The sequence below is a fragment of the Amphiprion ocellaris genome, chromosome 17 (genome assembly GCF_022539595.1).
Source record: "Amphiprion ocellaris isolate individual 3 ecotype Okinawa chromosome 17, ASM2253959v1, whole genome shotgun sequence".
In the NCBI taxonomy this organism is placed as follows: domain Eukaryota; kingdom Metazoa; phylum Chordata; class Actinopteri; family Pomacentridae; genus Amphiprion; species Amphiprion ocellaris.
The window spans coordinates 5,533,152-5,547,463 of NC_072782.1; the positions used below are offsets into that span (position 1 = coordinate 5,533,152).

Consider the following 14,312-nt stretch of genomic DNA (forward strand, 5'->3'; position numbering starts at 1 on the left):
TGTGGCGGATGCATGGGATTCGAGATTGAACAGACGAGCGTGTGTGTTTAATGTAAATTCTTGGCATTGCTGATGGGCAGAGCTCTGGGACACGCTCCGTTTGGGTAGATGAGCCGATACATCGCAGCTCTGCTTGGCAAATTTTTCGAGCTGCTTCTGTATGAGAGGTCGAGTCATTATCGATGACCCAGCAGAGCACAGCTGTCTGAGGCAGGTCATCGTTACAAGAGCATCTTAATTAGAGGCAGCTGAATGGCTTCTTCGCAAAATGTTATGCATCCTTGGGGAAAAATGTCTTTGCAGAAAGCTGAGTTTTGTTTTATTAACATCCTACTTTAGAATGGAGCATATTTTTAAAAACAAAAAAAGAGCTCAACAAAATGCAAATAAATACATCTCATGTTTAATTCACACGGAAGAAAATGTATGCCACAGTGGAATATTTATACACCTGCAGTATTCAAATTTAAAACAATTGTGGTGCAATTACAGGGTGAAGACTGGATTTTTCTCTGTCCCTTTAATTGTCAGGATTTTCACTGTCACCTATGTCATGGCAGTGAAGGCTAATTAAATGTTGCTGAGCTGCAGTGTCAGTGCCTAAAGTGACAACAACTGACTTTGTGTGTGTGTTTGTGTATGTGTGTGTTTCTGTGTCATCTTCTGTCACATCCCCCAGGTGGTCCAGGTTTACACGACCCATGTGAGAAAGAGCCAACAAACACACTCGCCAACATGACCGACCAGCAGGCTGAGGCCATTACCTACAGCGCACAGGTACGCGCACACAATGCAGCGTAAAGAGAGTGTTGTTATCACCCAACCCTACTTGCCCCGAGCTGTCAGTGTGTGGGAATCAGTAAGCAACACGCCTATTACCAGACAGGAAGACCCCATCGCCACCCCAACTGCACCATCTGCATGCACGCACACACTCATGAGAGCGTACGGTGCTGCATTTTAATGATTGGTGTGGGAAACTATTGCCACTGCAAGCCATAAATCCATCTCTGACACCCCGAGGACAGTATTTGTGTGCATGCACTGTGTGCGTGTGCGCTGTCATGTCCTTCCTCACACACACACTCGAGTGAGCAGGGCAGCCTCTGAGCCGCATGGCTTAGTGAATCCTGCCGTCCATTTCCTTTGAAGGCAGCCTGAACGAGGCTGGAATGTCAATGGGGATAATTGTATTGGAGCAGATACAAGAGCAGATAGGAGAGAGGGAGCTGTTCTGTCAATGAGCTACACCAGGCGTCATGAATATCTGAGACACTCTACCTCCCTAATGGATTTATATTAGCAGAGCCGCTGTGTGCCATTTGATTCCGTTTCTTCTTGTGTGCACATGTACAGCAGATTGAGAATGATAAGTGAGCATTAACACTTTGTTGTCATTATGTTTGCTGATGTCATTCAAGGTGAAGTGGAAAAGTTGAACTAAGGTCTATGTGGTTATGCTTGAGTGCAGCTTTGATGGTGATTTTTTTGTTTTTGCAAGTTGGGCTGCGCCTTCTGGTTCATTTCCACTGTTGATTAATCTGTTATTTTAACAATTTATTGATTAGATAAAAATGGTGATGAATGTTGATCAGTGTTTTCCAAAGCCAAGGATGATGTCCTCACACGTCTTATTTTGTTCACATCTATTCAGTTTACTGTCATAGAGGAGTAAAAAAACAGCAGAATTATTCAAATTTAAGAACGATTACTTTAAGGATAACTCAAACCAGATAGTCCATTGTTAGAATAGTTGACAGTTGATTTAATATTTTACAGCTAATTGAATAACGATTAATTTGAAATCTTACAACCAGTTGATTGATCAATAATTGTCACAACTCTATTTAGAAATTGCTGTGTACTTGAGTTTGAATAAGGTCTTCTTCCATTTGTGAAGATGAATGTCCCTACATCAGCCTGAATATTCCAGCTCTTTTTTCTGCTTTGTCCGGCCCAACAGAATTTAAGAACAAAATGCACATTTCTAATGAGCGTCTGTTGTTAAAACGGAATATTTGAAAGCGTGTCTGTGCGTGTCTTTTTCTGTCTCAGCTGTGTGTAGCAAACTACAAAGCATAGACTTAAAGTGAATAGTCGTAGTGTGGAGGCTGGATGAAAAGCCTTCTTTGGATTTGTAATTTAAAAGCGATTCAGTTAAAGAGTAAAATGTCCCTGGATGATATTTAGACTTAAATTTTATTAATTTACATTGGATTAATGGGTCCCTCCACCAATTTCAAACATGAAATCCAGTGTATTTGTTGTGAGGATACTGCTCAGCTGTAAAAACAGTCTCTCGGCTTTAGCTTGAGACGTAAATTTTTTAACAGAAAGAAATATTAGAGGCAGAGAAGGTAAAAACCCTTCATTCAAATTGCATTATGGGGAATATAGGATCCAGCTTTAATGAAGAGCATTAAATCCTAACACTCTGGGGTTCTCATTTAATGCTATTAGAGCTGCACATGTTTTGATTCTGTGAATGTCAGATCTGTCTATATAGATTTATGTTTCTCAGCTTTCCCTTTTTTCCCCTTGTGTGTGCTGTGTGTGTTTGGAATTCAACAGCATGCTCTCAGACTCATGGCGTTCGGGCAGATCTACAAGGTGTTAGAGATGGAGCCTCTTCCCTCAAATAAACCATCACAGAAATATCCCTGGTCTGATAAAGAAGGTGTGTACCTGTCCAGTGTCCACCTGCCTGTCTGCTCAGCTCTTGTCCCTTGTGTTAGCCTCTGTGTGTCTCTATCTTTCATTCACACGTCCGCCTTTCAGTCCGTGTCTGCATGTACCTGATTATCCGTCTTTTCAGGCTTTCAGTCTGCAGGTATTCGTTTTTCACTCTGTCTGTTAATCTCTCTGTCTGAGGTCATGTCTGTCGGCCTCTTTTCTCACATGGACACTGTAAGATGGGTTCAGTTACAGTATCTGGGTCAGATGAGGGCTTGTCCAATCCTTTCACACTTGACATGAACTTTGTTGGTGGATTAGGTGTTTTTCCTGCACTAGACCACTGGCATCATCATCAATAAGGTGTATCCTTCAAGCACCACAAAAACACCTTCCAGGATGAGATGTGTTCTTTATACCTCAAATTTTTTTGGGACACTGTCTCCAGTGTCACACCAAGGACAGGGCAGCCTTGATAAAATTGCTTTAAGTTGCTTCATGCAGGAGTTTTTCTACTTTTTCTCACATAAGAGGGCACGTAAATTTCGTAAGATCTTCATCTGGCCTATTTCCGAAGTGACTTTCATGGAAAATCGACTCGGGCATTTTGGTACCTCCCGATGCTGACATGGAAAGTTGCCAAAGCATTTGCAGATTACGGTGCGTGTAGCAAAGGAGCTTATACGTCTTCCTCATTGTTTGACTGTTTGCTGCTCTGCAGTTCAGTTCTGTTTGTCTCATTGCGTCCCTGTGTTTCTGTCATGCACAAGTGCCTCTGTGTATGTTCACATGAGCAGCTCTTATAGCTCATGATTGATTAGTACGTCTCTCTCCCTTTTAGGCTTGGGTTTGAAGAGGCCATATGAGGATGGAGCGATGGATGACAAGGACCTCATCAAGAAGATGAAGAGGAATCTGAGGAAAGGTACAAAAGGGAAGAAAAGGAGGCACGATAATGTCGTTCTTCATACTCTCTTTATGGTCGCTGGCCCCAATTTCATCTTGAAGCTAGAAACAAAGGAAATGATTGAATTCAGGGTGTAGGCATATGAATATAACCTGTCTTACAGTTTTATTCATCATTTAATCATTTTTATTTACATTTAAAACAAAATCAGCACGACTCTCAGGGATGAAAGTGGTAATATTCTGCCTTTGCTTACAGACAAGCCTTGCTTCTCTTCTCGTGGTCTCTATTTTTTCTTGTCTCTTTCTTTGTCTTCCTCTCTCCCCTCCACCCTCCTTTCATCCCTTGGAGGCGGATCAATAGTATTGATTGCTACCATTTTAGTAGGCCACCCAACCGTCCCCAGCTCTCTCTTCATACAAGGAGAAGATGATCCACAACTAATGGAGGCAGAGAGGCATTTTTTGATATTGACGAACAGAAGGAAAATGATTTAAGAAGAAATAAAATGGAAAGGCACCTTTATTCATCGTGAAAACTATTGGCCAGAGTGCTGAAAACCATTAGAAACTGTGATTTATTATCTACATTATCTACGTATTTGTCCAGTCTGTCCAACTCCAGCTGGATAATAGTTTCACCCTACAAAACATTATTAAATCTGCCCTAATTTATTGTACTTTGTGCTGTGACTCTCTCCCATATATTTTGCCTTAGTTCTGGACAGCAAAGCCATAGACTCTAACCAGCCAATGAACGCCCTGATGCGATTGAACCAGATCCGGCCAGGGCTGCAGTATCGCCTGCTGTCCCAGTCGGGGCCGGTTCACGCTCCGGTCTTCACCATGTCGGTGGATTTGGACGGAACCATTTATGAAGCATCCGGATCCTCCAAGAAGACCGCCAAGCTGCACGTTGCTGTCAAGGTAATGAACTGGAGTGATGCATCTCCTGTATGTGCAACTGACAGGAGAATAATGGGTAACTAGACTGTCTGACGTGCATTTAATCGTCTCATTTATGTGTCTGTTCATTATGGACGTTCACATAATAGAGAGATTAAAAATGTCCCGCTCACAAAAAAGGAGATGAATCTTTTTTGGCTCCCTGAGGAACTTTCTAGGCTCCGACTGCTGCCAAACCTCAGTGTATCTACAAATATGTTTTTGTCTGTGTATGCCTTTTGGTGTGTGTGTGTCTGTGTGTGTGTGTGTGTGTGTGTGTGTGGTGTGTGTGTGTGTGTGTGTGTGTGTCTGTGTGTGTGTGTTTGTGTGTGTCAGGAAAGATGGAGGTGGGCAAATCCATGTAATCCCAAAGTGGTTGTGAACAAAGAGGCTCTCCAGAGCACAGAGCTGGGATAATCCGCTATCCGCTCCATTCCCATAAAAGGCTCTTTCTCCCTATCTGTCCCTCTTTTCTATTCTCCTTCTCACTCACTTTCTTTCTCCCCCGTGCTCACCTTTTGATCTCTCTTTCTGTCTCTCAGTCTTTTTCTCTATCACCTGTTTTCTCTCTCACACACTCTTCCACCACAGTGGCTGTGACACAATCACCTATTTGGGTCAAAACTTGTCACTGCTTTTCTTCTCTGCCTGGATACTGTTTGCTGCTCTGTGTGCTGTCATGGACTTAGAATAGAGCTACGTGAGTCCATTCAGCTGGTGTATTGTGATGCCTTTACTGTAACTGTTGTGTAATTTACAGTAGACTTTGCCACATAAATACACGCACTATGTTGCAATATCGCTTAGGCAACTACAGTGATAAATATAAATGGCAATGATAAATAATCCAATTTGAAAATATTGTTTGAACTATGTCGAAATTGTAAGACAGTGTTGTCCTTTTAGTCAGTTTAAATTGTTTTGTTTGTTTTTGTTTTGTAGTTTGTTTTGTTGATTCCCTTTGTTTGTGGTTCTCCATTTGGATTCCAAACTTCTAGGCAAGATCAGTATAGAGAGATACATTGAAATATACTGTAAATACAACTAGAAACAACATATTTTAACTACAATTGTTACCAAAAAAGTAGTTGAAATGATCACAAATGTGAGGCACCCTTTTTTTTGAGGTCAGGGGCTGAAAAGTTGGATAACTCCAGTAATATTTCATAATAGTTGTATTTGACTGTTTGCCTAAAAGCCCTCAACAATTCTTTCCTGGTAATCCTTGTTTTTAGCTTCTTTTTTTTTCTAATCTGCCTTTTCATTTCCACCATATTGTCACCTTCCTTTTTACATCACTCCGCTCTCCCTCTCAAGGTCCTCCAGGCGATGGGCTACCCGACAGGCTTCGACTCAGACCTGGACCCCATGAGTTCAGACGAGAAGTCAGACGGCGAGGGGAAGAGCGAGACGTCCTCACACACAAGCAATAACCCAACACACTCCTCGGACAGTTCCAACACACTGGAGGTGAGGACCGAGAAACGTGTGTCAATACAAACGCATGCACTGAGTTGAAAGGCTTTTTTAAAAGTCTGGAGGGGTTTAAATGTAAGCTGTTGATAATAGGAAGCTGCTGTGGTTTAAGGACATGAAAGGTTTCATAGGCTTAGTTAAATCTTGCTAGATGTTTCCAGTCATGCTCTGCTAATCCCACTTCAAGCCTGTGACATTTTTTGTATATCATGCTCTGTGTCCTGTGTGTTTTCTAATAAAGCAATGAGGGTGCTTTTAAATGAAGTTACTTTAATACTTTTCCTCCTCAGGTGCGAACTCAGGGTCCCATTCTGACGGCGAGTGGGAAGAATCCTGTCATGGAGTTAAACGAGAAGAGACGAGGCCTCAAATACGAGCTCATCTCTGAAAGTGGAGGCAGCCATGACAAACGCTTTGTTATGGAGGTGAGAGATTCACATTCACGTACAAACTAGAACATGTTAACATTTTCAAGACCGTGAAGCAACAGCATATAAACCAAATAATAAAGGAATTTGTCTTAGTTTCACTCATACTTACACCCGTGCACTTTATCCAGAGACACACACAGTGGCCTTAAATACACACTCAAACCAGGCTGGTCACCCGGTAGAGTCAATCAGTCAACTTGGTTCCTGAGGCAGGCCTGTTCTCTGTGGGGTGTGTTGTTTTCCGACATGCCTGGCCGCTCCATCGCTCTGCTGATTGATTAGCAGGCCTGCATGACAGCAGGGCATCACTAAACAAGCTGTCCTGTTCAGTGAGACTCGCTGGCTGAGTCACTGATAAACACATGGGTTTGGGGCAGAATTACCGTTTGATTGTTGGCTTTGATGGAACTGTAACATAAAAAAGTATGACCTGTAATAGAAAGGACTACAGCAATAGTAAGAATAGAGAATCCGTTGTGGAAAAATCACTAAATGTCCAAAAGGAAGAGCAGTTCTTTTCTCTAACTATAAAATACATTTGAATCAATATTCAACATTTTGTGTGTTTCTCTGTGTTTCAGGTGGAGGTTGATGGACAGAAGTTCCGTGGGGCAGGTCCCAACAAAAAGGTAGCAAAGGCCAGCGCTGCTCTAGCGGCTCTGGAAAAACTCTTCTCTGGTCCCAATGCAGCTGCTAACAAGAAAAAGAAGATATTGCCTCAGGTAAGGAGACACACTTTACACGGTGCAGAGCAGACAGAGGGCACTGCATTTACACCGAGAATGCAACAGACCATCACGCTACTCGAGATATTATCACATTTACACCCCTTTTTCTGATCGCTGCTGCAAAGCAAAGGAACAATTTGTGCGCTCTGTTCACCCATCAGTGATCAATAAATCTCTGGTTAACAAGTTTTCACAAGTTTAGCAGATCAATACTTTGCAGTTATCAGATCACCTCTCCTCCACTTATTCTGTCAATAAGCCAGCATGCTAACAGCGCTGTGAAAAATGAGGCTTGAAATGCATTACAGGTTTGTCTGGGTTAAGTGTGTGTTTGATTTCATATCTTGTGTGCACATGCAGGCACACAGCTGGGTGTCTTTGTGTCCAACCACTGTACAGTAATATTTAGTGTCTATTTTAAGCCACTAACACATGATGTGCTTTGTGTGTTTGTGTCCAGACTAAAGGAGCCCTGGCAGCGGCAGCAGCAGCCTCAGCAGTAGCAGCTCAGGTAGCCAGAGGGAGAGGAAGAGCAGCACTCGCCAGAGGAGCCTTCGTCAGTGCAGCTGCACCTGGATATGTCACGCCAGGTAGTGAGAGGATACTGTGTGTGTTGCAGTGTTGCTGTATTGTAAATAATATATATGCACCCAGTGTCCTTTTTTATTAGGTTAAATGAAATGCAACTTTACTTAAATTGCCATGATGCCTGTAGCGATTATTTTCATAAATAAAAGAGGTTGACGTTGAGGTCATAGTTAGTGAATTTTGTTTGTAAATGTTTATTTTTTATTAGAGTATGTTGGAGGTCATTTTGGTCTCTTTCAAAGATAGTCTTATCAGCTGATGAAATAATACAGTCAAGAATATAAAAATTCAGCTCACAGCTAATGTATTGTAGCTGAATAACATATATATATGTGTGTGTGTGTATATATATATATATATATATATATATATATATATATAGTTTAATCCTCACATTAGATTGTGCTGAGTGCAATAGTTGCTCAAACCTCAAATCCTACTACTTTCCTTTCTTCCTTTTCTTCACTACTTTTTTCTCTACAGTACTTTCTATACATTTATATATTTGACATGATGGTTTGTGCAGAGTTGGCATTTTCTGACATTTTCCTCTGCTTTAGGCAAATTTTACTGTGGTGAATAAACGTCCATTCTGTCCCTGCAGCCGTATTGGAAATATCACAGGCTTCCACAAACACCTTACTAAAACCTGCAGGACACACTGATCATGTTAATGCTGTCAGCAAGACTGTTTGACAATTTAGAACTCAAGAGAACAGAAAATCATGCAGCAAAATGGCCCACTCATCATCTCCGATTTTTGTTTTTGGTCTCTCGTTTTTGTTTTGATCAGTGTTTTACCAATATCTTTTGCGTTAGGGTTCAGATTCTTGTTTATCTGCTATATGGAGGAGCAGGGAGTCCACTGAGGACTCTCAATCTGAACCAGCTGCTGTCTGATAAGACTCACGATGGCCAAAACACTCATCTTACCGAAGATGTGGAAAAGTGTAGCTTGGAATGAAATGAGTGTGGAATTGAATTAGACCCTGTAACCTCTTTCCCAACAGGCTTTGGGACACCGTATGGCTACAGCCCTGCTGCAGCAGCTGCTCCTGCGTACGGTACGTGCTTCCTGCCTGTCTACCACTCATCATTTCTGCCTCCTTTTCCCATCTGTAACCTTCTTCTCTCCCTAACCATTTGTAGCTAGATTAATGAATCTAAAACAGGGTTATGTGACACCTCCAACCCTTCTTTTCTTCTGCTTTTTTTGCATTAATTTTCATTTCTTAAAATTGCTTTCACACTCGATCTCACTTTAATCCCAGCTTTAGTGACTGACAGTGTTGTATTGTTGCCGTGCTTCAGTCAGATCTGTCTGTGCTCTGGCTAATTTTCCTCTCACCCTTTGTTTCTTTATGTGCTTGTTGCCTTTCACTCCCACATCTTTCATGGTTGGACCTGCTCTGTCAGTGACGTGCCGATGTCTGTTTCAAGCTCTGATCCTAAATCTTACTAAAACTGATCACAATGACACAAACACCTGCGACTATAGTCCCAAAAGTTGAAAAGTTGAAACCTGCATGATAGAACAGCTACCTCTAAGTGCCTGTACAGTTTTTCCTTTACTTGTATTAACCTGGACACACTGTCTCTGCTGCCAGCGACCTCATTTCTGTTCAGATTATGTTAGAGAACGTATAGTTCCTCATTTTACCTGCTGCTTTTAAGACAGGGTGGCGGTGCAGCTTTACCACTGCAGCACTGCTCCTGTCGTGTAGCTGCTACAGAGGCGTTTCCGTGTCCAGACTGCTAGTTACTGAGCTCCTACACACACGCACACACAAATTAAAGACATTTATAGGTGAAAATTTATTCTGCTCTGACCTTTAACAGGATAGCTACTGGAGCAAAGTTTCCTTCCATATATTTCACTCTCACATGCAGTCATATTTACCTCAACAGACTCAGCCTTGTTTAGTGTATGTACATATGTAGCATTAAGAGGCGTCGCTGTCCATCCTACAGCTGTGGTTTGAATGGGTCTTATGTGCTGGGAGAAACTGGTCTGGGACTCCAGGCCGACATTTAGTACCCCCCTGAGACCCCAGCGGCCCTGAATATGAAGTACGCTTCAGTTTATGCAGAACTGGAACTCAGCGTTGGCTTGTTTCGTTTCCCTGCCACTCTTTACTCGTTATGGTGACAGCTATGCTTACTGAAGCAGTCTGTATTTACTGACATGTTCAGGTAGTTGTTATTTACCACAAATTGCTTAACCCCCTGAACTCTTTGGCATTTTTTTTGCTCCTGTCAAATTTGTACTCACTGTGGGCACATGTTGTACCGCACTGTACAGTCCTGCACCTCTATGGAAACAGCACAACCATGACTAGAAGTAGAGAGAATACAAAAACTTGTAATGACATGAATCACGAAAGAAAGTGAAAGTTTGAATTTCTATCAGTTTTATTATACAAAAAACTGAAAAATGTTCTGAGTAAACAGCCTGCAGATCAGCCCGGTTCAGCTGAAAAGTCCAAGAATTGTTGTCGAGTGATTGTTGGTTGCAACTGAGTCACTCGTGTTCTTCTCAGTTGCACCGAGGAGTACAGAATTTCTGATTTTTTACAGAATCTGATTAATGCATAATTTAAATTCTGAAATGACACAATAAAGTGATATAGATGAAATATTGCAACTTTTAGCTTGAGTTTGGATCATTTTCCTGTTAGATGATGAGTTCAAGAACTGAAAGTTGAAAATCCTGTGATTCTTTCTGTTTTTAAAGTTTTGATAAATGGTGTCGTCTTGGTGATTCTTTAAAAGACAACATGCCTTTCATACTTGCCAGTGGGTTTTTGCTTTCAGAGGGTCAGTTTGCTTTGTAGCCGGTCACTGAAAAACACTCGTAAATAAACGTTCAATGTGATTCAGTGTCACGTCTCTTCTGCGGGGCTGATGACACATCAGTCGTGGCACACTGCGAGCACCTCTGCCCCGTTACTCATCAGCTCATGTCACGTATCCTGGTGGGTGATCATTGTGAGTTCAGGCGGCCCTGAGCTTTAACCTGAGCTGTCACCTCCCACGGGTTCTGTAGGTAGAAAGTCAAGTTCGATTCATGTTATTTGAAAAAGAGAATTATATTCAGACTGAGGATCTGGATGGAAATGTTTCGTCTTCACAGTTTGCAGCAGCTCAGGGTGTGTTTCATACACGTAGCTGTCGAGAATTTGATCTAAATGATTCCCAACGTGAATCTAAAACACATAATGCAAAACACAAAACTTACTAAATGTCTTATTTACCTGCTGATACGATGGAAATTGATTTTCACCTTATTTTGCATCCTGTTGTAATGCGGAGCTGCAGATGAGGAGGTTCATGTTTTGGCTCGTGGGTTGAAATTGAGGAACAGGAACTTTATTTTTTCACACTGACTGGATTGTAAATATGAAAATCCACTTTCAGATTAACCAAAAAGTCTGTGACGAAGTGCATGGTTCTGAAAAGTATGTGGGTCAGCCACTGAGGGGCTTAAGTTTCAGTCAGAGAGGAGAACAAATGCACCAGAAAACACTGAGAACTGCTCCCTAATATTTCTAATAACACGCTCCCATCCTGTTTCTTGCTTTTTCCTTTCGCTCTGCTCTGCTGCTTTGGGATTTCTTCAAGGCAAACATTCGATATCTCTGCAGGACTCACTAGAACACACGGAAATACTCCAGACTCAGTGAATTACGTCATAGAGCACAGAACGTTACATCATGTGGTAGTGATTGTATAATACAAAATGATGTCATAGAACAGAAAAATCTATCATAAAATATAGAACATTAGAACATGGAAAACACAGCTTTGTTATCAGACTTTAGAACACTAGAACATCAGGATATAGAATACGAAATTCTATTATAGAACATAGAACACTGGATTCTAGAACACAACTTTGTACCACACACCACAGAACATTAAATCATAGAACATAGGGTATTCTATAACACAACGCTGTCATAGCGAAATGTAGAACATATCATAGAGCACATAGCATTGTAAACAGAACCTTATGTCACAGAACGCACAACTTTATACTATAGACCACAGAACATTAGATTATAGAACAAACAGCCTTAATTTTTAGACCACAAAATATTAGAGCCAAGAACATATGACATAGAACACAGAACAACAGACCATAGAACACATATATAGAACTCTTAACTTAATACCATAGACCACAGAGCTTTAGATCATAGAACACAAAACTCTGTCATAGAACATTAGAGCACTGGATCATAGAACATCCACCTTTTTACTGTAAACAATAGAACATTAGGTTTTACAGCTTTTTATTATGGACCAAATAACATAAAACATTTAACATTGTATAACTGAATGTTATGTCATCAAGCAGAACGCTATATTATGGACTGCAGAACATTAGACATTAGAACATCACGCATCACAGAGGAGTAGTTCTGTGACTTCTTCCTACAGCACCACAGTGAAAACAGCAGCTTTCTGTTGCTCCCTTTTATCAAAGGATTCTTCCACTTTATTACAACTTAGATTCTAATATTGTAGCTTTGGAACTTTGAGGGGCTGTAATTGTAAATAATAGCATTGAACTCAGCAGTTTAATTACTGAGATCAGGGAAAGTGACTCTATGCCTACATGATCAAATCTTCAGATCAGTCAAACAGATTTGAAAGTAAAAACACACAAATATTATAACTTGGACCTGCTGAAATGCAGTCACTGCGTACAGTTTACCAGTGCAATGATGTCTTCTAAGGCTGACTTTTATTTTTATCTCTACAGCTGTGGAAGGTAATCTGAGTGTTTACAACTCCTCTGACTGTTGGACTGCTGGGGTTTTTTGCCATCATATTCCAGATCTCAGCGATTAACTTTGGTCATGAAAACAATGTTTCTATAATTATTCAGACTAATATAAAGTGTAAGTTGCGGTAAACCAAAATGAGTCTGTAGCCGTTTGTTTCTCTTCCACTGTCCTCTCTTCTGGGCTCCTCTAACCACTAATGGAGGCTGTCACCTCGTGCACACATTCCTGCCTGTTCTCACACACTTACACTCCCCCCTCTGGGGTCCTGCTTGTCTAGCGCCAGGCTGTTTGTTGGACACACATAGTGTGAGTAGTGAGCATAGGAACTCTTGGTTATTTGTTGCTCAGGACTCATGCAGAGCTATGCTCTTCTCATGTCTCCCCTCTAGGTTTGCCCAAGAGAATGCTTCTGTTGCCTGTCATGAAAGTGCCCGCCTACCCCGTCCCCCACTACCACTTCTTTTAGCACAGGAGACACACAGACCAAATGCACCTAGACTTTTTCTAGAAGGGAAACTCAGTCAGTTCTTTTCTCCACTATCAGTGATGAAGAGACGATTACGGACTTGAGATGAAGATTTTTAAAAGCGCTTTTTTTTGTTGTTGTTTGCATTTTTTTGTTTTCTTTTCTTACTATTTCCAAAAACCTTTTATGGAACATAAAAAACTGCAGGTTGAAGTTCTTAAGAGATAAAGAAAAACTTGAAGGATTTGTACTGTGAATTGTTACCTCATGCTTTGAGTCTAAATTATATACAGTCTATCAGCCGTTTGTTATTTTGCTCATTCTGTGCTAAGAAGAGAAGATCCTTTGCAATATGACACACACGACACGCATACTCTGTGTGCAAAGAAAATAATAGTTTGAGCTGTGTGTGAAGGATGTATAGGAATAAAACAATAATGCTGAAAATGAATAAAGTTTATCTCCAATAAAAGCTTAACACTGCCTGTCGTATATCTGGTTTAAAGGCTTTCAGCTAATAACAGATTTGATGCAGTGGTGCTGTTTTGTTTGGTTTGGTTTGGACTGGATTTGTTCTTTTCAGAGCAGGTATGTTGCCTAACACATAAAAAGATTTACCCACTTTTAAAACCTGCACACAATGCCGTCACCTGAGAGTATCTGAACATCGAGCTTTAATATTCCACCCTCATACATTTGCACAGATTGAATTTCAGTCTTTCCACATACCTCAGCACCTCCACTTACATCCTTTTGACCTTCAGCTTATAGATATTCAGGGAAAGAAGACAAAGGGTGAATTAGAAAGCCCTGGTTAGATCCTCCTCCTTGCATTCAGCTGCACGATCTCATTACTGTACGTGGATTAATGCTTGGCAGCTTTCAGAGCTGTCAACTACAGTACATATGGAGAGCTTTTATTTGTTGTCATTTACAGTGAACCAACTAAATGCTGCAGAATTATACCATGTTGTAAAAGCTGAATTCAGCTAATTATTAATTCTGCCCAGACAGCAGTTCGCTCTCCATGTTTTTTCAACTTTGACTTCTTGACATTGTAGTTGTAGAGCCATTAAAACGTGTTTTTATGTTGCTGTTATTTCTTTATTTCAAAATCATTGCTGCATTTGTTGTTTTTGCTCATGTGTTTACTTAAGCACCAACTAAATCACTGAAACCTGTTCAAAACCGTCATTTGTGATAAAAAAAAAAAATTTCACAATAAGATGATTTAAAATTGCAAAACAATGTTGTTCCAATAAGAGAAAAAAAAATAGGAATCTGACTAAAAAAAGGTACAAAAAAG

General features: G+C 40.8%; 1 protein-coding gene across 5 annotated transcripts in view; it reads left to right on the forward strand.

Moving 5' to 3' along the window:
• The window catches only part of strbp (spermatid perinuclear RNA binding protein), a 94,505-nt gene that overhangs the window by 71,920 nt on the left and 8,273 nt on the right, over positions 1-14,312 (forward strand). For 4 of the 5 annotated variants that reach the window (XM_055019097.1, XM_055019099.1, XM_055019096.1 and 1 more), the window contains exons 10-18: positions 680-777; positions 2,572-2,677; positions 3,515-3,598; positions 4,298-4,506; positions 5,842-5,994; positions 6,291-6,425; positions 7,013-7,153; positions 7,620-7,749; positions 8,758-8,811. In XM_055019097.1, the coding sequence (XP_054875072.1) occupies positions 680-777; positions 2,572-2,677; positions 3,515-3,598; positions 4,298-4,506; positions 5,842-5,994; positions 6,291-6,425; positions 7,013-7,153; positions 7,620-7,749; positions 8,758-8,811 (1,110 nt within the window). Of the gene's footprint in view, positions 1-679; positions 778-2,571; positions 2,678-3,514; positions 3,599-4,297; positions 4,507-5,841; positions 5,995-6,290; positions 6,426-7,012; positions 7,154-7,619; positions 7,750-8,757; positions 8,812-12,929; positions 13,485-14,312 lie in introns of those variants that run through there. The other variant, XM_055019100.1, reaches the window with a different exon arrangement.